The following is a 26,919-nucleotide window of genomic DNA, read 5'->3' as shown; positions in this document are numbered from 1 at the left end:
TGCCGTTGATCAGTCGTGGGACACCCAGCTCCACGCTGTGCTCAGCCACTGGTGTTGGCAGCACACTGTCTGATGGACTGTAGGTCTCGTCCGAGATGACTGCTGTCCTGTCACAGGAATCCGTAACCTGACTACGCGAACGTGGGAGGAAGGAATCGCCATGGGAAACAGAGCGCACAGGAGTGGAGTGTGCACTATCCCGTAAGGATTCTAAGCCTGGGCAGCAGAAAGGGAAAAAGGGAAAGAGAAAAGCACACAATTTAAGCAGAGTAGACAGATCTTTAGAGGCAGATGGGGGGAGGGGTGATCAGCTTAAACATCTTGAGTGGCTTCATCTTAAAAGGATTTTGACACAGTAAGAGAGCACAGAGTCCCATTTCATCACAAAGTGAAAATGCTGCAAATATTCCATATACATCATTGTGCTTACATTTTTTGCATAACCTTTTCCCCAAGGAACTCAAAGTCAGCACAGCAGAGAATCAGACGAGCTTTTGCTGAGCTTTAGATTCTTGAGTGTGGCATTGCAGATATGTTACATCTCTATTCTAATGTGAAGGGATTAGGATTTCTTATTTTAAACGATATGACATTTTACAGCTCAACCAAAGGTTCTTGTTCATAATTTTAAAAACTCTTCTGAAGAGAAAAATGGTCAAAGTAGACATGAAAGCACTTCTACATTTGTGCACAAAACTAACAATTTGTGCAATTTAACTACTCAGGCATTAATTATTCATAACAATGTGTTCTGCTCTTCAAGTTTCAATAATAGACAAATACAGTATTATTGCAAACGAAATAGTTGAACTTTGTATCAACATTCAGTACATTCACATGAGCAGAGATAATTGATCTACAGCAGGTTTGTGTGAAGTCAAGCTACAGTCTTCATTTGTCAAGATATCCCCTCACTTTTGGAGCAAGGGCACAACACAGAGGCTAGTTGTGGTCCAATTAACGTGTCATGTATACACAACAAAGCAGAGCTACTGTGCAATCACATTATCTTGGTACATCAGTTTGAGTTTGCAAAAATTGGACTGGTATGATTTCATTCGGACAAAAGCAGTAACATGACATTAGAATAAGACAATTTTATTTTAGTCCTACTGAAATGGAACTTTTAAAGTGCATAGAATCATACTTCTTGAAAGCATTGTGTTAAATAATCACAATCAAAGCTGGAAAAACTAGCCAAAGGGTTCTTGTTGTAAAATCGTGCCGTTCCGTGTTGATTACGGTTTATTTTTCCACTGTGGTGCTTGAATTTACGTAAAAAATAAATCAGTTGGTGGCGGCACACAAGAGCGAGATGCACTAATGATGCACATTCCAGTTTTTAGGACTGCTTTTTCCCCTGGTTCTTACTCTGCTAAAGCACGAGATTGACATGTCCCATGTCAAGAAAAGGAATGCAATGAGAAAAAGGCAAGAGGTTTACCATAATTTGCTGAGGGGTTGAGCATACCACCGAACACTAACACAGAGTAAGGTAAACGTTCCAAAACTAGCAAAAAAATTACATTAGTTGACAAAATATTATCCAAGTAATATGATATATTATATGCATTTAATGAGCAAGCTAGCATACAGCTCTGGAAAAAAATTAAGAGACCACTGCAAAATTATCAGTTTCTCTGCATTTACTATTTATAGGTATGTGTTTGAGTAAAATGAACATTTTTGTTTTATTCTATACAGTACTGACAATATTTCTCACAGATTCCAAATAAACACATTGTTATTTAGAGCATTTATTTGCAGAAAGAAAACTGGTCAAAATAAGAAAAAGGATGCCGTGTTTTCAGACTTCGAATAATGTAAAGAAAACAAGTTCATGTTCATTTTTAAACAGCACAGTGTTAATGTATTAACTTAGGAAGAGTTCAGAAATCAATATTTGGTGGAATAACCCTGACTTTCAATCACAGCTCTCATGCGTCTTGGCATGTTCTCTACCTATCTAACATTGCGGTTGGGTGACTTCATGCCACTACTCGCGCAAAAATTCAAGCAGCTCGGCTTTGCTTGATGGCTTGTGGCCATCCTTCTTCCTCTTGATCACATTCCAGAGGTTTTCAAAGGGGTTCAGGTCTGGAGATTGGGCTGGCCATGACAAGGTCTTGATCCAGTGATCCTTCATCCACACATGGAGCATTATCCTGCTGGAAAAACAATCCTCAGAGTTGGGGAACATTGTCAGAGCAGAAGCAAGCAAGTTTTCTTCCAGGAAATCCTTGTACATGACTTGATTCAGGCGTCCTTCACAAAGATGAATCTGCCTGATTCCAGCCTTGCTGAAGCAACCACAGATCATCACCGATCCTATGAATATGAACTTGTTTTCTTTGCATTATTCAAGGTCTGAAAACGTTGCATCTTTTTTGTTATTCTGACCAGTTGTCATTTTCTGCAAATAAATGCTCTGAATGACAATATATTTATATGGAATCTGTGAGAAATGTTGTCAGTACTGTATAGAATAAAACAAAAATTTTCATTTTACTCAACACACATACCTATAAATAGTAAATCCAAAGAAACTGATAATTTTGAAGACGTCTCTTAATTTTTTCCAGAGCTGTATACCTCTCAGACGAAAAAAGCGTGTAGAAAAATAATGTACTACACTAGAATATAAACCAAAAATACACTGTTTTTTTTATATAAATGTAATAACCTCATAATAGTGAACTATGCCAATGCCAATGTAACTCATTTGTATCTAGGTAGCTGGCAAATTGACAATCATGAGTCGCCACGTACTAAAGCCATTCCAACAGCACAGTTAAGCATGGTTAGCCAACAGTACCGAGGAGCTCAGGACGAGATGGGGTTGCAATCGTGCCGTGCTACTGGAATGCTACTGGAACCGTACCTCACAGTGCTAAGAACCATCGGCCTGATGGTGGAAAAGAAGCTTACGTGAACACTTCAGTAACTGGTGCTTGAATCACAAGACATGCTGATCAGACTTAGGCATTAGATTCAAGAAATATTAGGCCATTCCTTCCAACAAAACTTTTTCTTTTCATTAATATATGGTGTTACTTGCAGGTTCAGCTCTCTTCAGGAATTGAGGTCTAGACACAAATTACCTTCAGTGTAATTCAATGGATTCCTTTGTTGATTTTTCTGTAAAATCAATGTCTTGCATCACCCAAAAGGTGATAAATGGCTACTCTGATATGATGATGCTCCCTCCACCATTCACAGCTGGGATGATGCTGTAGTATTGTTATGCAGTCCCCCAAACATTGTGTTATGCATTTCCGCCATTTCCGGGAAACATGAAATGTGATATCTGCAGGTTCTTTTACCCCAAAGTTTTGTTAACTCAAGGTTTTTTATTTTACTTGCAGTATGCCCATTGCCCTCTGGCCTTATCTTTGCCAGACAGCTATTCCTTATAAGAGTAGCAACAGTACTGCATGACTTACATTTATAGACTGCTGATTGAAGTACATTCAGGCCTTTAGAAATGCTTCTGAAATCTTCCAACCTTATGCATCTCTACAGTTAATTTAAGGTCATCTGACATTTCTTTTGATCAGAGCATAAGAAGAAACCTTTCTTGAGAAGAACACACTTTGTCACTAACCAAACTCTGTGTGCCTTTGGTTTACTGGGCAGTTCACACCTCTAATCTCATCTCAATTTATTGGAACCCCTGATTCCATTTAGAGCAGGCCTTTAGACAACACCAGCCAAGATTATATTACCTGCTTCTTTGTATTCCAACCCACCAAATCCAATTTCATCAGAAAATTTCAGAAACACAATATCTTCCTGAAACAGAGTCTGTTTCAGCAAGATATTTTGTTTCTGACTTTTTCTGATGAAATTGGATTTGGTGGGTTGGAATAAAAAGCCAATACTTACATCAATGGTCTACCATAAAAAAACTGATGCAAAATGGAAAGCAATTTAAAATTCAAGCTCATTGAAGCATGTCAAATGCAACAAACACACATTTACCTAAAGGTGTGCTGGGCATTCCATAAGGAGATGAAGTCATAGGCAAAGGTGATGCCTGTAGCTTGTCCTGCTGCCCGGTGAGTGCTGGGTAAAGAGGCAGCACGCCAAGGGCCTTACCCAGCATACGAGGCCCCAAACTCAGCACCCGTACCTTTACATCTCGATAGCAGTGGTTGATCATGCGCAGGTGAACATTCACCCGTGTGGTGATGCGAATTAGGCACTTCACCATGCTTGGCTCCAAAAGCAAGTAACTGCAGCTGGCGTTGTTCTTAAAAGAATGTGCGAACAAGTACAAACCCCGTTACCGGTGCCCTCTTTCCACCCTGGGCTGCTGGTTAAAGAATTAGCTGTGCTGGTAAAGGTAACTGGTAGCACACAGCACAGAATAGACACCCCAAGACAGCAATGACTCAACCCCACCCAGGCTGGAATGGCCCCTCACCTCCTCCCTCCCACAGCCAGTGACTTAAATGGAGAGAAAGGCCCCGTCTATTTTCAGAGGTGGGTATTAATACTCCTTGAAGACTCACAGTCAGCACATGAAGAAAAGTTGACTTAATCCTCCTCAGCTCTCTGAGACATCTGCACTAACAAGCTCTTTACAACATCGGAAGGTGATCTCTACTGAGTTAAAACACAGTTAGAGGGAATACAGTGGCCAGAGATTCAACTAAGACTTATCTTCGTACAGTGCAAACTCAGTTGTAGCCTTTACACTCTGTTTCGATGCTTGTGATGAACGCAAGACCTATTAGATGAAAACCTGAATGAGGGGGGTGGACAGAGGGAGCCTTAATCCTTGGATGGGTGGGACAAGATGGCACTGCTGGTGCCACAGGGCAGCGCATATACTGACTGTACAAAGTTGGCACAGAAATAGAATGGTCTGACTGACAGGGACACCTGCAACTCCACTCTCATAAGAGAGGATTCAGTCAGCTTCAGATTACTGCCTGTGGTTAATGTATATATTTACAGTACGTGAGCAAAACAATGATTATAATGATTAATTATTTTATAATTATTATGCATGCAGATTTTATGACTTCATATTAATTGAAAAACTACAGGGAATATGTGTATGTTTAAAAAGTTATTTGTCACAACATAGGACAATTTAAAAGAACTGCAACCAAAAATCGTGCAATCGAAAAGGGTGAAAAACATAAAAGAAATGGTGACCAGTTCCAAGACCTAATATATACACTTTCCCATATGCATATTTATATAAATATTGATGTAAAATCTTACACGTTCTTGACCATGTTTTTTGTCAAATATCAAAAAAATTTGCTGCACAAGCATTCCCTGAATGTGGTATTTTAGCTGAAGGTTTAACTTAGTTATCTAGTTTTTGCAACTACTTGAGCAACTTTAAATGTTTATTGTTATATTATAGGTTTTTACTTTTTACATGCAAGTCTATATTGTAGGTTGGCTATTTACCTGCAGCATTTTGATAATGTTCCAAACCATTCAGTACATGGACTTTTAGTGTTACATTTACTATAGTTTCATAGTTCAGGAATTTCATTGCGAATCGAACTGGACTCAGGTAAATGGGTTGAACTGGACTCTCACCTTCCATGATGGATATGTGTACGGCTCTCCGGCGGGTGCGCGGTACACTGCTCAGTCGCGGCCCGTGAGTGATGGACGGACAGCTTCTGCTAGGCACTAGGCCAGCTCTGTGACCACATAAACACACTAGAGTACAGTATCAACAACACCCTGATTTATTTCATTACAGTATGCCCTACATATACAAGCATCAATCAGGAGGGCTTACTTTACACACATGTAAAACATACACATGACGTCACCACCCAAGACCCTGACCCACTGTAAGCAATTGCACAGTGAACACAGCCATTACAAATGAGAACTGATGCATACCTGTGTATTTCTGGAGGTTCCCGTTTAATTTTTGCACTATGCTCCATGACCTCTTTGGCTACTCTTCCACTGCAACAAAACCAGAACAACAGGTCTCATTTACTATCCATGATTTATCAATACATCTTCACATAAGTTTTTCAAAACTTAGCCCATTAAGCGGATGGTGTTTCAGTGGCATACACAAAATTAAAGGCTTATAACTCATATAACACGATATAGATTATGATAAATTCTGAGAATATCAGCCTAAAACACTGCTGAAAAAATCATAAAAAGAAACTTGAGCCAAAAAGAAACTTTTTGTTCAAATTTGAACCAAGAAATTACATAATATCAGGGTGTAAATAAGGTAGCTCCAAAAGCTTTTGTTTTATTCCCAATCATGTAAACTGAAACAGAGTAAAATTTTGTGTTGATATGTCAAAGCAATCAAAAGTTATAGCATTAAATATATAATTTATCCTAGTCTCATAAAACGTCTCCAAAAGAATATCCAAGAAAATAAATAATAAATGTACATAAGAACAGTTTGCACATGCAAATACAACGAATAAACTATTTACACATGCAAATACAACAAATAAAGGTATGCTCTCTCTCCAAAGCATGCAGGCTGAGTAACTAATTCAGTTCCATTCTGTGTTATTTGAGCCATTATTGATATGTGTCATGTACTTGGTGCCATCTCGTGGTGGCCACATGTAATTAGAGTGAACGATCCTGTCTGATCATATCTGGATGACTTCCACCTCTGGTTGCAGCAATCTGAATCCTAATATGATTGGTTAAGCATTCCATGACACTGGACAACTTACCTCATAATTTAAGTTGAAGTCATCTGATCCAGGAAAATGAATGTGTTTTTATCCAGATAGCACATTATGTGCTGTGTGGGCATTGTTCTTTGTGAGGATTTTCTAATGATCTATGCATCCGATTACATTGTGATTAGGCTTGTTTTAAACATAATTTGCCTCCTATAAAAATGGTATGAGATATTACATTTAATTCTTAAAATTATAAGCAAAAATGCAGCATAAAAGCAATACCTGTATGCATGTAAAATGTATGTCAAAGACAAATACTTGGCTATTACTTGCTACATTTTTGTCTGTGAGTAAAACTATTTTACTCCTTGACAGCTTTCCAACAACATACTGTATGACACATGGCTGTTTGATCAGTTTGATCTTTTTGCTGATTACAATAAAATGTTCAGTGCAAAATTATTGATAAATTATCAATGTCTGCAAATTTCAAAGCACTTGTTCAGTTTTGGTCATAATGCCTGCATGCATTGTAAAATACAGCTTCTAAGCTTTAAAACAATAACTGTTTTGTGTTGGTCAAGAGTGTAGTTATTAATATTTTGATAATAATGTTTTTCATTGTGGGCCTGCCACAATCTGAGATTAAAGGGTTTTAATGAAAAACTTTTAAATGGAAATTGTTTGGGTGTGTATTGTTCTAATTACTAACTGTGGTCATGCGCTTCCTCATTTAGAAAAATCTGAATTCATCAACATCAGAATGAGGTTAGAACAAATGTATGTTAATTAGCACTGGTTGAATCTGACAGAAATTTTGTGTGAGCAAACAACGGGACAATCTGAGGATTCACATTTTACAGAAAAATGTTTTAGGCCACATCCACACTTGTACGTTTTCAGTTGAAGACGCATTGATTTAGCAACGTTTACATCTTTCACCCACACTGGAACAGTGTTCTCCACTGAAAACTCTCTTAAGTACCGCATACTTAGGAAAACATTAGTTGTTTAAAAACAACTTAAAAAGCATTAGTGTGGACATGTCCTAACTCTCACAGCCAGAGCAAAATTTTGCCCACTTTAAATTGGTTGAGAATTTTTGGCCAGAAACAAACTAAAACCAGCTTCATTTATCAAAATCAACCTGAAGAAAATTGCTGAACAGTTGAGGATAAAATAGCAGCCGCTTCCAACCATGTTAAAACCCTCTCATCCGCTCACGTTTTCTGTGGGAACTGTGTTTCCTGTGACTTTGAGCAATGGTGACCACTGTGACTAGAGTCTATGAAGCTTAGGAATTAGATTAACCTTATTGAGCCACCTCTCCCAACTCAATCTGTGTCTCTCAGTCTTTGACTGAACTCTCTCTAACAAAGACCTTAAATGCCTTAAATTCTGCCTGTCTTCTTGCAAAGGAGTGAAGATGCAACTGTTATCAATTTCCAAATGTGGTGTTTTTCTGTCTGTGAGCCCACTAAAATAATTGATTGTGCTGTTTGTTTATTTATAATCTGTTACAATTGCTGTTATTAAATAAACACTTGTGACTAAAAGGTGGTCTGAGTACACAGCTACATCCGCAGCAGGTTTTGGTGCATTGGCTCTAAAAAAGCCACCTCAATGTGACTGTTACAAGGAAAGTAGGTTGTTTTTGGAGCAGGGGGTCTGTCCTTCTGTGAGAGGCCCCTGAGGTTGCAGCAGGCATCTGCTGTGACCCGAGCTGTGCCTGCCTCACCACACTCACCTGTAGCGGAAACGACTGCCCTTGAAGAACAGGTTACTGCTGGACACCGTGCGAACCTGGCTCGACTTCTCCAACCTGAGGAGTGACAGAGAGGAATGGTTCAATTCTGAAGGACTTCAGAATGTGCACAAGAAAACACTGTTTTGTTTAAAACATTTTGTTGTTGTTTTTTCAATAAACATACCAGAAAATGACTGATGACTCCAAGTGAAGTTAACACAGATGCTCTAGCAGAGCAACCACAGATGTCATTCACAACTATGGACTTGTTTACTAATGTTTGACAATCATAACATGTCCAGTGACTTCATTTGTAGCAATATATATATATATATATATATATATATATATATATATATATATATATTGCTTTATACAGCTTGAAACCTAACAAACTTTAGCTAGTTTGGTGCTAATCTCTTTACAAGAAATTGTCCTCCCTGCCCTGTAGGGGGCGATATGCACGAAGCATGTGAATTGCTAAAAACAAAAGAAGAAGAATATGAAAGTGGAAATTAATAGTACAAAATGACTGAAATATTGCTCTGTTTCTCACCCACACCTATCATATAACTTCTGAAGTAATGGATTTAACCATTTGAGTAATTTGGATTACTTTTATGCTGCCTTTATATGCTTTGTGGACCTTCAAAGTTCAGGCCACCATTCACTTGCATTGTGAGGACCTACAAAGCTGAAATATTCTCCTAAAACTCTAAGTTTGTGTTCAGCAGAAGAAAGAAAGTCATACACATCTGGGAGAGAGAAAATGATGAGAACGTTCTTTTTTTGGGTGAACTAACTCTTAAAGAATCATGATACTTTGTCCCCACTCTTTTCTGTATTTGCAATTATAAATAAAAGGTAATTCGTTTCAGTGATTAAGTATTTAATTCAATGGATTTTCCAAAAAAGGATTTATCATGCAATTTTTTTACATACTGTATATAGCCATTTTAATTTCCAGCAAATATAACTACTGTATGTATATATATCTATATTCAGTATACTGTTATTGTGATAAATTACTCAACCCCTAATGATATTCTGCTAAAAGAAGTTTGGTTTCTAAAGCTTGTACACTCTTTGTCTAAACCTTGTAATGAAACTGCTGGCAGAGCTGAAGTGTTTTTGCTCAGTCAGCCTCTGGAGAACATTTTGCTAAGGCTTTTCATCACCAAGTGTGGAATCTCCTTTTCCCAAATACATCATTTGTGCAACATAAAACCCACTTTTCAATTATCATCTGGCTTCAACAACCACAAATTCCACTTCTCTTGGGAACTTTAACTTTAACTACAACTACACATTTCTCTTTACTTCAGAGGAATGAATTCAGTTGGATTTGGAATGCAATGCAGATTCAGTCTTCATATGTCTGTGAGCACCTTGCCAATTCAGTGATTACACTATCCTATTCACTTTAAATACGTTTCCTACACTTCAGAATGAGAGCTGAAACAGACTCTAGTTCCAAAGATGTCACCTTGGTCAGCCAAAATCATTCATCACAGAACGATGAAGATGAATATCAGTGGTGACTCCACAGTGTTGTTAAACTGGCCTCTCCTTTTAGAAACCTGGCCTGCTCATCCGTAGCACTGCAGTACGTCTTGTGCTGCAGGCTGCTGTGAACACTTCCCATGGTGTGGGCAAGGACACATACAATCAGCCGTGACTGAAATGGGCATGGGTGTCCCTCTGGATGAGCAGGAAGAATGCTCAACCCCATGTATCACATTGCTCACTCACTAAAGGTCATTCTGGACATGTGGCTCTTCCATTAGGTGACCCCCTGTGCAGTTACAACCCAATGACGCTATCTAGACGCAAGTGCCGAGACCAGTAGTTGCATTATTAGTTGCACTGCAATGAAAATTAGCTTACATAGCAGTCTTAAATATCACACCACGGGGAGAGGAAATGACAGTGTTGGCAATTTGGAAGACCTAAAAAAGGAACACATTATTGCCAGAATCAGAAGCATTTCAAGTCGGAGTTGTTGCACAGAAGGTAACTCAGTATAAGAGCTGTTGGCTCATGGGAAATTGGGGTTAAATACGGCCTGGGTCATGTCCGGGTCTGGCCAATTCTGTTCCCCTCCCTCTTTACCACTATCATTGTGCTCCATATAAAAGGCTAAAATTCCCAAAAATAAAATAAAAATGAAGTATCTCACTTTTCTAATCAAGCATATATGCCTCGAAAGTAAGTAAAAGACACCTTGAAACTCACTTGTAGAAGGCTTGATTTTCAACACCGCATTTCCAAAGGTGCTTGCAGGCCTCTGGTGTTGGTGCAAAGTATGTCAAGATGATCTTTTTGTCCTGAGCATAAAAGATAGTCATTAAAAGTGCACTGATACAGCACTGTCATTAAAAACTATTATTAAATGTACACAGATTGTGTATTCGTTATCATAGGAGACTTTAGCAATTAGTAATTCTGTTCAACTCTTTTTTGAGTTGCATAATTAATGCTCTCACCTCCTTCTGATTTGCATATATATGGAATGTCTTTCCCTCAAACTTCAGTTTGGTCACCTCGTTCCTTGTTCAAGGAGGAGAATTTATAGAACAACAAAAAGAGGCATTGTGATCATGAATATTTTACAAAGACAATCACAGCATGTACTATATATGATCTTCACGGGTCCTTAAAAAGTCTTGAAATGGCTTACAGGGATAGTTCACCCAAAAATGAATATTCTCCCATCATTTACTCACCCTCATGCCATCCTGGATATGTATGACTTTCTTTCTTCTGCAGACAATATTTATATATATCATCTATATATATGCAAGTGACCAAATATATATATATATATATATATATATATATATATATATATATATATATATATATATATATATATATATATATATATGTGAATAGTGTCCAGACACTGAAGCTCCAAAAATCTAAAAGGAAACATAAAAGTTATCCATATAACTGTAGTGGTTAAACCCATGTCTTCAGGAGTGATTAGATAGGTGTGAGTGAGAAGAAGATCGATATTAAAGTCCTTTTTTACTCTAAATCGCCACTTCCACTTTCCCTTTTACGTCTGAATGTCACATGTGGTGCCTGTTTAGTGGAGATTTAGAGTAAAGAAAGAACTTAAATATTCATCTGTTTCTCACCCACACCTATCAAATCGCTTATGACGAAATGGAATTAACCACTAGTCATTTTGATAACTTTTTGCTGCCTTTTTGTGCTTTATGGAGATTCAAAGTTCTGGCCACCATTCATTTGCATTATATGGACCTACAGAACTGAGATATTCTTCTAAAAATCTCCATTTGTGTTCAGCAGAAGAAAGTAAGTCAGACACATCTAGGATGGCATGAGGGTGAGAAAATGAGGAGATATTTTTCATATGATCTATCACTTAATATTCAAATTTTTTAAATGAAAGGCCATAAAAAGATTTAAACGTCTTAAATGGTATACAAAAAAAAATCTCAATTATCATTTTCAGTCTTCTTAAAATTTTGGGACAGAAAGACAGGAGACAATTAATGTAGATTCAGGGCTGCACAGTTAATTAAAATACAATCGAAATCACGGTATGTTCCTAGTGTGATTATGAAACCACAAAAGGTGGCATTGTTCTAACTCATACTCCATTTTAGAGCGCTTCACAATCAGTAAGTGTGTTTATATTCTTAACAAAACTGACAACTATCAAAAATCAACTCATTTTATCATGTCAGGTATTTAAAAAGGTATTAAAAAGCCTTAAAGTTACTTTTTTACAACTGTGCAACAACCCTGAAATAGCATGAGAGCTCTGTTGTTTTTTTCTTGCAAATAGAGACAGAGAAGATTTTTAAATGTTTATCATGTTCAGGAATAAGGATCTGATCCTGGCCTTGATCAACTTTCAAATAGATTTTTCCTACAATTTATGATGGTGTGGATTTTGATGTTGTGTATGTATGATGTTGAGTTCAGCTTTTAGTGAATTATTCGGATTTTAACAACCTTAAAAAATAGTTTTTTTAAATGAAATAAAGTTTTAAAGCTCAATAATACATTTTTAAATTAATAAAAGTAATAATTGAACAAATGCTTTTTTTTTTTCATCCCTTAATTGAAGAATCGTCCTTACAACAATTCTGCTTTAATTGTGAAGTATATGTGCAATATGGATTAATTCACATACAACAAAACCCAGAGACAGTCAGACAAAAGACAGACATCACAACGGTTCAACACTCTTTGTATGGACAGTCTGCACAGGCTTGTTGTGGCCAGCTGACTTTAAACATGTTCTCTGTATGGAGAGCTACTGAAGGATAATTGAACACCTGTCTGCTGTAACGGGTCCAGACAGAGGCAGATGGTCGGGAACATATAATACAATATAGTAAACCAACTGTGGCTTGTATACTCGGAGCCCGTCTCTAGGCAAGAATGACTCATTATTTTCAGCCTCACAATGCATATGTGTCTGTTTACTCAGCCCCTAAGATGTCAATAGAAGTTCAGTGGGGAAAAAAGGCAAGTACTAGTCACTCACCATTTGAGGAAATGGACTCTCTTGTTCCCTTGAAGCACAACAAAACCGAACGGAGTGAAGGCAAGGAAAGCTGGGTTCCCAGAAACATCCTGTGATAAAATGCGATAGAAGAGAACCATGTCAGCTTCACTTCTCAGTAGGAAGACTATCCAGTGAGCAGAACAGCACAGCTTTCACACGGTTATTGCCAGGCTTATGATAAACGTACTTTCCTTTACGTTCAGCATCTAAAAGGCAGGAAGTTTGGGGTTTATGTACTGAGGAAACTACTGACAATAGCTTCTGGATCCAAGCTATACATGGGTTAGATAGCGCCATCAAACCTTGCACGGATGAGGATCCACACCGTATGTTTCAAGCATTTGTGCTTTCTGCAGGAACTTCAGTTCTGCTGTTTCTGGAGTCTGACCTCTGCAAAACAACACCAAAAACACAATCTATGATGTCATTCAATGGTGGAACTATCAGCAAGAAATTAGTCTTAAAGTGATTGACAGTTTTGTGGCTTTCAGTCAATGGCCCTCTATATGCTATTGTAAATCTTGACATTTAGCAGATATACACTTTTCAAATTTACAGGCTTTCATCTCTTCTGTCAGTCATTCTCTGGCAAAATGGAGCTATGTTCTCTAGAATGAGAATGTAGCTCCTCTTGCCAGATGCAAATTACGGTTCATGGCTGTGACCTTTTGGCTATTATAAAGAAAGGAACAGGTCCTTCGATATGTCTTGCATAAACTTCCAGATTTAATAGGAAATACATTAACACGGGAGAAAAATGTGCTTGTGAAGCAGTTTTTAAAACACTGATTGGATTGAATCTGCATTCATTGTGGATTTGTACTTAATGATTATCCTGAAAGGGTTAGTTCACCCAAAAATGTACTCACCTTCAAGCCATTCCAAGCTTTATAATAGGAATGAATGGTACCTTAGATTTTGAAGCCCAAAAAAGCGCATCCATCCATCATAGAAATAATCCATAAAGGCTCCAGGGGGTTAATAGAGGCCTTCTGAAGTGAAGCGTTTTTGTAAGAAAAATATCCATATTTATAACTTTATAAACAATATACGGCTGGGCCGATTCATCGACGTAATTGATGTCATCCATTACAGAAATACGTCGATTTGCATAACATGCATCGTGGAATAATTAAGCATGGATTCCCTGAAGAACGAACTGCAGCTAAAAAAAAACTTGCCCATATTGATCTAAAGCATGTGAGTTTTTAGCCGGAGACCCAACGACGTGGTGCTGAGTAAGATATGCAAATTGGGAATGGCTTATCACAGCCGTACAACCGCCATGAAGGAACACTTGAAGTGAAAGCATCCAGGAGCGCTTGTCAAGACGGCAGCACCGTAAGCCGGTTTAGTTTTTGTACACACCCAAACACGATATAGTAGTACAACACGTATTTCTGTTAGTAGTAGTCACTTAAAATATATTTTCTAAATGTTTCCTCATCGCCCCCATTTTAAAAGTAATTTCTGCACCGCTGTTAATGTAAATTTACGCAATGCGTCATCTAATTTTGTTATTTGGCCGTTTTATATTTTCTGTTTATTTTAACGGCCATGCAGCCCTCTACATTGAGAGTAAATTTCGCAACCAAAAAAATTTAACATTTCACTTGCCAGTGAGCGCGGAGGAAAAAGCACTTGTGTCGAATTCACTTGAACTCCAAACATCTCAGGGAACCGCACCGCTGACGTCACAAGAGCAGCTCTCTAGAAGATGAACCACTTCTCAAGGTATAAACTGATTCGTTTTGTGAACGCAAAGCACTCTAGTTTCACTTTACGGCCATGTAATGTCAAATATCCGTGGTCATTGTGGGTTTATTCACAGTGTTATAACATGCAGTGAGACAGAGGAGATGCTCTATTTCTGTGGAGATGATCAAACGCAAGAAACAGAAGTCTTCCTTCATGAGAAATAAGGGCTTGTGAGTTAACCAGAGAGCCTTAAAATAATGTGTGAAAGTGAAGAATTTAAGGCAGAAATATTTTAATATTGCATACTATATAATATAATATAATATAATATAATATAATATAATATAATATAATAGCTGTACAGGTTAGCTGAGTTACAAAAGAAGGAAAAGAAAACAAAGCATTGAAAGACCAATGGATCAAAAGTAAATCGGACAAATAAGAGAGATATATTTGAGTTATTTAGACATATTTTGATAATTAAAATATTATTTTAATCATTTTATAATTTTATTTGACTGTCATTCATATGTTTTTAAGCCTGAAAAGGAAATCATATACCCTTATTTTATTATATGACCCAATCTAAATATAAATGACTTTGTTGTGTGCATGAAGCACACATAGTGAGTTTGTATGGTAATTAATCATCATATTCGTGAAACACCTAATACAGACAATTAATCATCATAGTCCTAAAACAGTAATCATGGTCATAATCACAATTATTTGTTTGACAATTAATTTCACAATCGTGACCCCTAATTTTCATTATTAGGTTCCTACCTTGTGAATTGTTTTGTTACAAATGTTTATTTTACTGAGAGTTGATTCAAAATGCACAATTTTAGATATTCCTGTTAGAAGAACATTTAAGTGTTACTCAAATTGCTCAAATTTTACTGTAAAATAATTTTATGTTGGACTGCTAAACAGATTCGTGCACAATGTTTTGATATTCTCCATGAAAGTGACTTGAATTTTCAATTTTTTTTTATTTATTTTGTTGTTGGATTGCTAAATGTAGATTGCACTTTCCTTTTACTCGAATTGAACAAGTTCTTACTTAAAATCGCTCCAAAATAAAATAAAATGAATCTACATTTAGCAATCCAATAACAAAATAAATTAAACGAATGTAAAATTCAAGTCACTTTCAGGAGGAATATCAAAACATTGTGCAACCTCGAGTTCAGCAGTCAACATAAAATCTCTCCAAAATAAAATTAATGTTGGACTGTAAAATGGAGATTACCAGTTAAAACAGGGCACTTTTTTATGCAGAATAATGCCCTCAGTGCACACTTTGTTTCTTGTACATTTGTTTGTGTTTAAGAGAAGATAATTTATTAAAATATTGAAATATTAATGTTTTTATATTTATTTTGGGTGTTATATTAATCAAGAAATAATAATACAAAAATCTTTAGAAAAATCGGCAAATTAGTCATTAGATTAATTGACTAATTGAAAAAATAATCGTTAGATTAATCGATAAAAAAAATTATCGTTAGGTGCAGCCCTAAAACTATAAATCACTGGTAACTGCCGTCCGTGCGTTCACGAGAGAGTCAGGTTCCGGCGTATGACGTAAGCATAGTATAAGCTCCGGTGAGAAGTGACAAACACGGATGCACAGAGGATAGAAAGGTAGCCAGTGAACGTGTAGACGGCCATTACCAGAAGCCAGTGATTATAGTTTATAAAGTTATAAATATGGATATCTTTCTTACAAAAACGCTTCACTTCCGAAGGCCTTTATTAACCCCATGTAGCCGTATGGATAATTATTTTGATGGATGGATGTGCTTTTTTGGGCTACAAAATCTAAGGTACCATTCACTCTCATTATAAAGCTTGGAAGAAAAAGGATATTTTTTAATACAACTCTGATTGTGTTTGGCTGAAAGAAGAAAGTCATATACAACTAGTATGGCTTGAGGGTAATTAAATTATGGGATAATTAAAATTTTTGGGTGAACTAACACTTCACAATTTTTGAAGAAAGCATCTGCCCAGAAACTGCATGCACAATGTAAATGTCAATACAAAAGGCGATGTATTCTATACATTTATTTTGAAACTTTATACTTGAACCACATTGATTAGTGGTCACTAAACAGAAAGCAAGCCAGCCAGCCAGTACAAGCATCATCGCCCCAGGATACCTCTTCCCAGCTCATGTTTTATTCAACACTGGCCATTCAACATTCAAAACCTTAATGTAACAAGACTGGCTGCCTGGTATTTCGACACAAATCAGAGAAGAAAAGCCACCTTTTACATTGAGAGAAAGTGATGGCTCTCAGATTACAGGACTGACTTACTGGAACATTTGGTAAGATCTAAACTGCCAGCTTCGCTCTACATTCAGAAGATAGTTTCCATAATAAGATTAATAGGGCTGCTCTCGTCATAGAACAGTCAAACCACCAGAGGGCAGCATTGCACACAGTGTGTGCAGCAATCATACTCCAGATTGGTTAATCATAGAGGTTTATGCCAAGTACAGTAGGTTTAATATACCTGGAGATATATCTGTTAGAATCCCCATTCATTTCAAAAGCAGTTGCTCGGCTAGTGCATACAACCCTGTTAAGTATCTTTCCTTCATGGGCACTCTGTTACGTTAATATATTTTGGAGCCAATTGCCTGTCCTGTAAATGGTATATGACTAATTTTATAGCTTTCAGTCTATTTGTTAGTGTTGGAGCCATCTATATGCTAGCATCTTTCTTTTCTAGGAAAACTGAGAAAAAATATAAAAGACTCATGTTGCACTACACATCGCTACCCCTAATACTAGACTAGTAAATAGCCAAGTTTACTATAAAAATCTGAAATATGTCAACTTAGACATTCGGAACTACCAGAGACGTACCACTTAATAGAAAGTGTTTTGAAAATGAAATAAAAAATAAAGAAATTGTGTAAGAAAGAAGGAGAGAAAGATTCTAAAGAGCATTTCCATGATTCCCAAAAGCATCAATTAATGGGAAAAAAGAGTTCACACACATTAACTCTGTCTTGTGAATCTCTGCAATCCTTCGCTCCAGCTTCTCTGAGTGCTTGGGGAAGAACTGGAACTTGGAGCTGTAGCCCTCTGGATGCTTTCCTGGGTCATAGTCTCCTATCTCAGCTGCAAAGTAGCCACAAAAATCAATCTTTCATCATGCATCCATTCATAGTGTCCAATCTTAGCAATAAAGCAGTCACAAAAATCAATCTTTCATCATGCTACATTTACGCTCATTTCAGATTAGTTTTTGTAAACGTGTGGTCATACTATGTGTTGTCTTAAAGGGACAGTTCACCCAAAAATTAATGAATCATGTTGTTCAAACACATATGACTTTCTTTCACAGAACACAAAAGGAGATGTTAGGCAGAATGGTTGCCTCAGTAATCCTTTTCATTCATTGTATGGAAAAAAGATAGTGAGTAAATGGAAATGTAAATGATGACAGAATATACATTTTTGGGTGAAATATCCCTTTAATTATTATGCTGATCTGTGAGATAAAGTGTTGGGAGCCATGTTTATTGGCTGGTTTTTTATTTGATTTTTTTTTATAGATTTTTGCAGACCGGATATGTTATTCTGCATGCAAGTGTCTTTTAAACTAGTGACGAGCTTCTGTTCTTGGTAACCATGGGCCTCCCAGACCACTGTTCTGGTGATGGAACAGAGCATCTTTAATTCAACAGCATCTTCCAAAACAAGCCCCTGATCAGGCTATCAAAGAACATTAGTGTGCATCTCACCCTCAAAGCCTGAACTTTCCCTTTTTCAAGTGACTGAACTTCACAAATCTCTACAGACTTATATGAGCAAATGGCCGAGACACTACTTTGTGACATATAAATTATTTGTTTAATTATGTGGGGCAGCAAATTAAAATCGCATATTTTTGGGCTAGAAAGTAATGCTGGCAAAGAAACGTAAATGTGACCCAAACTGAATCTTTTTTGTTATTTTTCAGATATTTAAGCCAACCGAAACAACTAAACCTAACGATACATTATCCGCTCCAACAAAAAAATAATAACAATACAACACACATACTTTAACATATCAGTACATACCATCACATATTCAAGCAGCATACACATACCGCTGCTTCCCTGCTTTATTAAATTGTACAAAGAAAAACTTTGTTTTAGAAGCACAGTATATCTATATGATCTCTTGAAGGTCACAGAAACAAAAGCTTTGTGACTTTTTTATTATGCAATCATTGCTCTGGTGTATGTTTGTGCATGTGTGTGTGTGTGTGTTCCACAGTCCACGTGCCCATTCTGCTTTACCTTGTAAGATGTAAGCCGCCAACATGGCCGCGTCAGAGGTTTTGCAAAGGAGACGACCATGGTATAGATCTCTCTTGATCTGCAGGAAGACAAGATACCTGCAACAAATACATGTAAGAACATGAAGTCAAAAAGAGAGAGAAAAGACTTTATGCCTTTATCCTCCACATTAGTGTTTGAATATGATTAATGGGAAAATCATTTACAAGGCTAAATATTCCACCATTTGTCTTTAATGAGGGATATGAATGTGCAACCTGAAACACTACACTGTCATGGTAGGAAGAAAAACAGCAAAAAATTATTTATCAAAAATATTTAAAGAAATTAATAAAGTTAAACGATTTGACAATCTCCAAAATTCTGAATATATGTTTTTGTTTTGGTTAAAATGCATTCTGATTTACAGACTTATATGAGCAGCAAAGACTCTAAATTGAGAACCAGAATTTTGTTTTGGGAAAGGATGCGGTGTCTCTAAATTGGGAGAATAAAGACCTCAATACTCAAAACGTGTAGCACACCCAAACTTCTGGCTCTTTGGGGCTAGCATCTGTTTCACAGGGCTATAATGTTTCAAGAACAGATGCTACTTTTTAAATAATGCATTTTATAGCTACCGGTAATTAGATTATTATGGAAAGAAAAGAGTAAAATCTAAATATATTTAAACACTGAATGCTGAGGGAAAAAACATCATAAAAATACATTGACTTTATGCAGTTTAATGTCATATTAAATTAGTGTACTGTATATTAAAGCAAAAAGCCATGAGAGGCTGTGCATTACAGTGAATTTACTACAAGTAAGGGGTATGTTTCAAATGTTGTACCTAAACACAAATGTTGAATGGTCAGAGGTGATCGTTACCATTGTAAACTCACTGTATTGCACAGACTTGAGTGGATTTACTGCTTTTATAAAATGGCAGCAAAATTATTATTTTTTTGTTTTTATTTGGAAATATTTGTTTTACAGTAAATACAGCTCAATAAAATTAAACACACAAATAAAATAACTCATACTGACCTTGTTTTTGAATTTATCAAGTTGTTAAAGATGTTAACATATGAGATATGAGCTTCCTTTTAAGGCCTACACCAACATTCTCACATTTTGCTATTCACAAATCAATCCGGACTCTTAGCAATGCATAATAACTGCTGGTTGGCTCCTCTCAACTTCAGTGCAACAGATGTCCCGTGAGTAAAGAGCGACATGCTAGTCTTGAACTTCCCAAAGTAGGCCAGCCCAGCTAGAGCTAATAGCTTTTCACTTAAGAGGCCATAGGAGCTAAAAATGCAATTATGTTCCCTGAATTTTCTCTAGGTGACACCAGCTAAATGCCCATTTCTGAAGCCACTAGTCAATTTCTGGCCTACAAATCGCTTTCCTTATATATCTCTAACCTGCTTTTTATGGAAAAACATTCTACTTGTAACTAAGTGACATTTGGTTCTGGTGAAGGACACACCAAATATAGGAAGAAATAACTGGTCTGAGATGATCAATGGGCTGAGATGCTTGTTTTTGCTCTGTAGAATATGCACTTTTAAGCTATTTTCCAACAAAGACAGAAACAAGCAATAAATATTAATAATACACACAATATTATATTATAATAAATATTATAATATTATGTTGTTTATCTCAGTACGATGAGGGTAAAAGGAACTGTTGATAAAAGGGAGCATCTTTGATATGGTTAGTAGTGCATTTAATAATTTTTTTATTTTATTTGTTATTTTTCTGTAGGTTCTTGTAAGTTACTGTACAATATGTTCCTACAGTGACCTGGGCTCAGGTTCATAGAACTCTAGTCATCCAATAAGCACTACTGACAAAAAACTATATAATTAAACAGAAGAAACAGGCAATCCCAAAACTGTAAGGAAACAATAATTTTACAACAATATTGTTAGATTTTAGTTATAAACAATCAGCTCTTAGGCTTAATAAACTATGAGAAAAAAACACACTGTAAAAAATCCAGAAAAATGTATGATTAAAATACTGGCAGCTGTGGTTGGCAGATATTAATCGTAAAAATACACTGACCATGTTTTGGGCAATACGTGATGTAATTTTGGTGCTTGTATATTTGTTAATATTTTGTTAATATTCCAAAAAACTGGCAATAATGTACAAACATCTGCTTGCAATTTTACATATACTTTTTACCAGCACCATGACCACATGATGACTTAAAGTTGCTGTTAGCTACTTTCACATGCAAAACCAAAAGAAAAAGCTCTACTCCCTGAAACATATTAATGAAATAAGTGTTGTGAGAAATCTCACTGGTCTCTATGACAGCACTAGACTCTGTAAACAGCAAACAAAAATGTGTCCGCAGGCCGCAGCCTCTGATGCTTTCTGTCTGACATTAATTTAGCATGTTCTTTATAGTATTGTAGTTGCAGCGAAGTATTGAGGCTTAAAGCCATTTTTATGCCATGTTGTTCATTACAGTTGTCAGCTGAGGGCGCTATTATGCTGCTGTTGTTTTTGACAACTGCTTCTGCTTGGTGTCGGTCTCAATAAAGCTAATTTGGTTTCTTTGGAGTGTTGAGTTTTGGAAATGGGGGCGTGGCTAATCAAACACCAACATGCAATGCCTTTAAATTTCATAAATACATTTTATTCCACCCTTCCAAAAGCAATGGCTAATAAATAGTAATATTAAAGACAGAGCACAGGAGACACTAAAATAATGTAATAAACAACATAAACAACATAAAATGTAACATAAAACACCCCAGTATATAAACAAAAGATACAAAAAATAAAGAAGACACATAAATATTCCAAATAAATCAAATGTCCAATTAGGCTAAATTTTTTCACTGTAATTTAAAAAATAGTTTACCTTAAAACTACATGCATTATCTTGTTAAAAAATTGTAATAAACAGCATGCTTGATAAGTTAACCAATTAACAGTTTTTCACTGTAGCATTTTTTCATTCTTTTACTGTAAACATGACAAACATAGCTGCGAGATAATCCTTATGGTAGTAATAATAATCAATTCTTGTTTCATGTCTCTCTTCTCTCATTTTACTGTTATTTATACTTTGTATACCCTGCAAGCATTTAATTTCACAGTAAACACTCCTACTCCATACATCAATCTTTACCTGAACTACACACTGCGAGTGGCTGTTAAACCTCTTGTGCGTCTTACCCAAACACTACACACACATGCACACGCTGTCATTAAAGTAACCCCTCATCGAGATATCAGATGCACACTGTATCATTGGGGCATTTAAGATCTCTTTTCAGGTCGGTTGTGTGAGTTTCTGGGTGACCTCATTGCAAACTGCATGAGAGGATGAAAGAGGCAGAGAAATGCACTATAATGACAGCCAAGACTTTACTAGCTAGAGGCTAATGATATATCATTTAAAAGAATCTGTTAACAGTCACTGACCATACATCTTCCCTTAGCAGTGAGGCAAAGAAAGAGAAACAGCTTTGAATCTCTTTAAATTTTGAGAGAACAGCAAGAGGACGAGAGAGAGAGAGAGAGAGAGAGAGAGAGAGAGAGAGCGCATGGCTAAGGCTCTTGCATACAAGAGTGTTCTTTTCTATTTTGGTGAGCAATCTCAGGAAGTTACATAGCAGGGCTCACATGCAGTGTAATGTCTAAGCTCTGGAAAAAAAAGAAAACAGAATACTGCTTTCAATACCACTACATACTGGTATTAGAGCACTCAGTTTGTTTCCCTTTAAAGGCACAGTCTATTAGAGGCTTCCCCACCTTTAACGATTCATTCTCTTCTTAATCAGTGCAATCTGTGGTTTTACAACAATGGCAAACTTTTTTTTCCTATGGCATATTTGGCCTAAAGAAGGGGGGTGCAAGAGTTATATTGTCTGACGTCATGCCATCCCAAATGTAGTTTCACTCCATCATATAACTGAAGTACTGAAAGCAAAAGCATAATCTTTCACTGTCAGTTCATACCTGGTGATCTCCTCCTTTAGAGCAGCAGGATCTGGTGGGTAGAACTTTACTCGCAGACACATGGTGAACGGAGGCTGTGCTGTGTGGAGAAAATCAACATCTCAGAACTAAAATGACAGATTAAGAGTTATCTTATGCAACATCAGAAACAGAGTCATATAGCAGTTACAAAATTAAGTCATATCACCCTTTTCATGGGTCAGCCAGTTTAACACATGCAAATGTTTCCTGAAGAACTACATATCAGAAATAAAAACAGCTTCATCAAGTGATTGGTAGTATTTAAGACGACACCATCTGTACATGTAGAATAACCTTGAAGCCCATTTATTTTCAATAAAGCATCCTTCATTGCAGTCATCATAGTGATGATATCTGCAATTGCTCCATTACGGCAACTAGCACACTATAAATAAGATCAGATGGATGATACTTACATTTCATCTGCTTAGAAATTGACTTGGTAACCTCCAGCCAGTGCTAAAACAACAAAGTAGAGAGTTTTAGAGCTGTAAGACCACACACACACACACACACACACGTGCTTATGATGGGGCTTTCCATTTGACTTAGATGGCTTAATACTGATCTAATTATATTTTCTATTCTTTAACCATACCCATATCCCTAATCTTCCCAGAAACCTTTTTGCATTTTTAGATTTTCATTACATTTACATTTATTCGTGTTGCAGATACTTATCTCCATAGCGAAATGAGGAACATAAGCCATTCATCATACAAATGTTATTAAGACATTTAGTATGTTTATTAAAGGAATAGTTCTCCAAAAATGAAAAGTCCTATGGATTTGGAAAAACATAAAGGTGAGTAAATGATGACAGAATTTTCATTTTTAGGTGAATTATCCCTTTAAGCAGTTTCCTCATGGGTACCATTGACTGGTCCCCTCAGTGTAGGTAAAGCCTGACTCACACACACAAACAGATATGCATACTGACAGAGCTCATGTACACACACGTATTACATCTTTTTTTTTTTTTTTTTATCTACAGTAACACAGTATTACACAGGAGCAGGTGGTCAGTGTGGGTAGATATACAGAGAATTCAATATCAGTGTGAATGGGGGGGAAGGGTGGAAATATTAATCATTTAATCTCTTTCTCTTTTCTCTGGAGCTAAACATTAGCACATCTTCCGCACCGTGTTGTGATTCCATCACTGCTATCATCCAAACCGACAATCAAGTCAGTTCTCACAGGGAGAGCTTGCTGGTACATTCACCTGAAATCTTACCGTCACCAGTGTAGAAGTATGTTATTAACAGTACGCGCAGGGTGAGATATCATTTGACTTAATAAAAAAAAGGTCTGAAATATCCCACGATCTACAATGTGAAGTTTTAATGAACTTGAATCTATCTTCTATAAATGTTACTATTAACAGTAATACATTGAAGACCCATTCAGTTTTAGACCCATATCAGCTTTAAGGTCATAGATATGCTAGTGTACTTGTATCTAAAGATTGACTAAATACATTTTCAGAAGATATGAGCATTTAAAATCTGCAGTCTCTCTCATCTGGCTAAAAAGACTTAGGAATATCCATGACGTCACATAGAGGTTGAGAAACCTTGTCCTTTTAGAACGAGAACGGATCCCCCCATACAACTGTTCAGCGTATCTGGCTGTGTTAAATGGTGCTGATCATGCCTTCACAGTGCACTTCAAAGGGAGCGCAATCCATGGTGTAGGGTTGTTCCAAACAGAATTTTCAATAATATACAAAGTGAGTTCTGACAGATCGTTTTCAACTTTCAGCCATCTAAAGCTCTCACAGTGAAGGGTAATTGTCTTCAAAGGGAGTAGGGAAGATCCCTCCTGAATGGGATTCACTAATGCGGGAGCGGGAAGCGAGGAAAGTTGCTGGAGTTTATTTATATTTTTTGTGCAGTCAGAGGTTTCTTGGGATGTACAGCTCGAGTAAGTGTTGTTTATTCTTAATGCTTATTGTATTGTGATTCAAAACATGGATATATTATCTTTTACATGCTTGTTTCTCAATCATCCTCATCTGACTTGCACAACGGCTCCAGCCTCATTGTAAGCAAAGTCTGCAATGTGCTGTATGCACTTGTGGGCTGGTCATGGATTAATGTTGTCAGTTAGATCATTGTTTGGTTCCTGAGTCTTTGGAAATACTGGCTGGTATTGAGAACGCTTCAAGTTCCCCAGTATGCAGCTCTGACATGAGCAGCATGATGGATATATATAGGGGTATATTAAATGATACAGTATTTAAAAAGTAGATACACACATATGCAGTCATTCGGTGGCTGTAGATGTTTTCATGTTTCCTTCTAAAGTCAGGAATCTTTCTCTGATGCTAAATGGTTGGGCAGTCAAAATCAATATATTAATAGAAAAATATGCTTCTTGTATTTTTGATTTCCAGCTGTTCACCACTTACAATATATTATTGTTATTGTAAATTATTAATACATTTTCATTCATGAACGTTAAAGACTGTCGATTACGAACATTTCTTAAAATCTGCAATCCTACTTTCCACATTACCGTATTCTGAGTGGTCAGCTAATTTGTTGCATATTTTACCAACAAGGCAAAATCTAATGGTAATTACGGGCAGTGCCAGTGTGTCACCTACAGAAGACTAGCATCCTTTAGATGGCCTCATTATTATTTATGTCACTCAATGTGAGAGGCTCTCAAAGGAGGTCAATGGAAAAGACAGACATAATGAAACTCAAGAGTGTGTCTGTGTAAAAGCCATGTTCTGTCAGGTTAGCATTTAACAGACACAGATCAATACAGACCTTGAATTCCAGAGACAAGTGGCATTTTCATATTTTCTCAGTTCACAATTTTCTGCCGTTTCTCACTTTTGACTTAGGATCAAATCCATGAAATGAAGGGTCAAATCTGATCATACATGTATTTTTTAAATGAGGCCCCAGAAACCTTAATTTTTTTCTATATATTTTTACATTTTTAATTGACCATCAATGTTTGAAAATCAGTAAATTACTGTTTTTTGTTTGTTTGTTTTTTGTAAATGCAAGCCATTTATCATTTTTCTTCGTAGAACAACAACCTTTCCATGGTGAGCACCCCTGGTTCTACACACACCATTTCTGCCCTCACATGATTTACTCGTATGATTTGTGATTTTCAACCTGTCCTTCTAGAAGGTTCATGCCATCATTCATCACCTATGTCTCTCTCTTTGACATTCAATGATTACTTGAGATTAACCATACAGCCAGTTTGCCCACTACATAATCAACACAAATACAGCTCACCAGCAACACATGTGGATTCTACATATATTAGGATCACAACCAATGCACTCTAAAAAATTAAAGCCACTTTGAGTATTCTAACCAATGTGGTAGCTTTCTCACAGCAAAAAAAGCTGCGGACATGAACATAGAGATAGGCACTAAAGATGATGTATTGGTGTTCTGCAGTACTGTTAACCTTGGACTGTTTGAGTCAAGGCACATGCTGGGACACTCACCCGTTGCTTATCTGGATCCACATATCTAATGCCAAAATAGTCCTTCTCCAGCAGGTTTAGATGGTGGCAGATGAGGTCAAATAAATACTGGCCTTTGGCATCCCTCTAAAAGACAAAGACAAAAACAAATAATTTATTAGATTTATTATTTGTCTGGGTAAGCTTACAAAGAAAACTGAGCAATTAAAACAAGCATTTTGATAATCAAAGAATGAGGTGGAAAGCTAGGGATTTGAATTTCTGGTAACATTACTGACTCCTTTGGAGAGATTTTGTATATCTAATATTAATGCAGTATAACTAAACAAATATCCAACATTCTGATATCAACTAATATAAAAAAATATTTATGACAGTATACTTTGAAATTAATAATAATAAATAAAAAATAAAAAAACATTCTCTAGTGCTCTCTGAATTCTGGACCCCACTGTATTAGTATAAGCTGAAGTAACAAACTTACTAACCTGTTTAATACAGTTCTTCATA

General features: G+C 36.6%; 1 protein-coding gene across 1 annotated transcript in view; it reads right to left on the bottom strand.

Annotated features, from left to right (window-relative positions):
* Positions 1-26,919, bottom strand: part of LOC127661190 (FERM domain-containing protein 5-like) — a 155,423-nt gene that overhangs the window by 3,060 nt on the left and 125,444 nt on the right. Inside the window, 13 exon segments of the mRNA XM_052151792.1 lie at positions 1-216; positions 5,566-5,672; positions 5,881-5,949; positions 8,398-8,472; positions 10,633-10,724; positions 10,884-10,947; positions 12,926-13,014; positions 13,249-13,336; positions 17,661-17,784; positions 18,954-19,051; positions 22,926-23,004; positions 23,363-23,405; positions 26,431-26,535. Coding sequence (XP_052007752.1) covers positions 1-216; positions 5,566-5,672; positions 5,881-5,949; positions 8,398-8,472; positions 10,633-10,724; positions 10,884-10,947; positions 12,926-13,014; positions 13,249-13,336; positions 17,661-17,784; positions 18,954-19,051; positions 22,926-23,004; positions 23,363-23,405; positions 26,431-26,535 — 1,249 coding nt within the window.

This window comes from Xyrauchen texanus, chromosome 21, assembly GCF_025860055.1.
Source record: "Xyrauchen texanus isolate HMW12.3.18 chromosome 21, RBS_HiC_50CHRs, whole genome shotgun sequence".
In the NCBI taxonomy this organism is placed as follows: domain Eukaryota; kingdom Metazoa; phylum Chordata; class Actinopteri; order Cypriniformes; family Catostomidae; genus Xyrauchen; species Xyrauchen texanus.
Note: the sequence above shows the minus strand (reverse complement) of the source record. Positions and strands in the feature narration are given on the sequence as shown.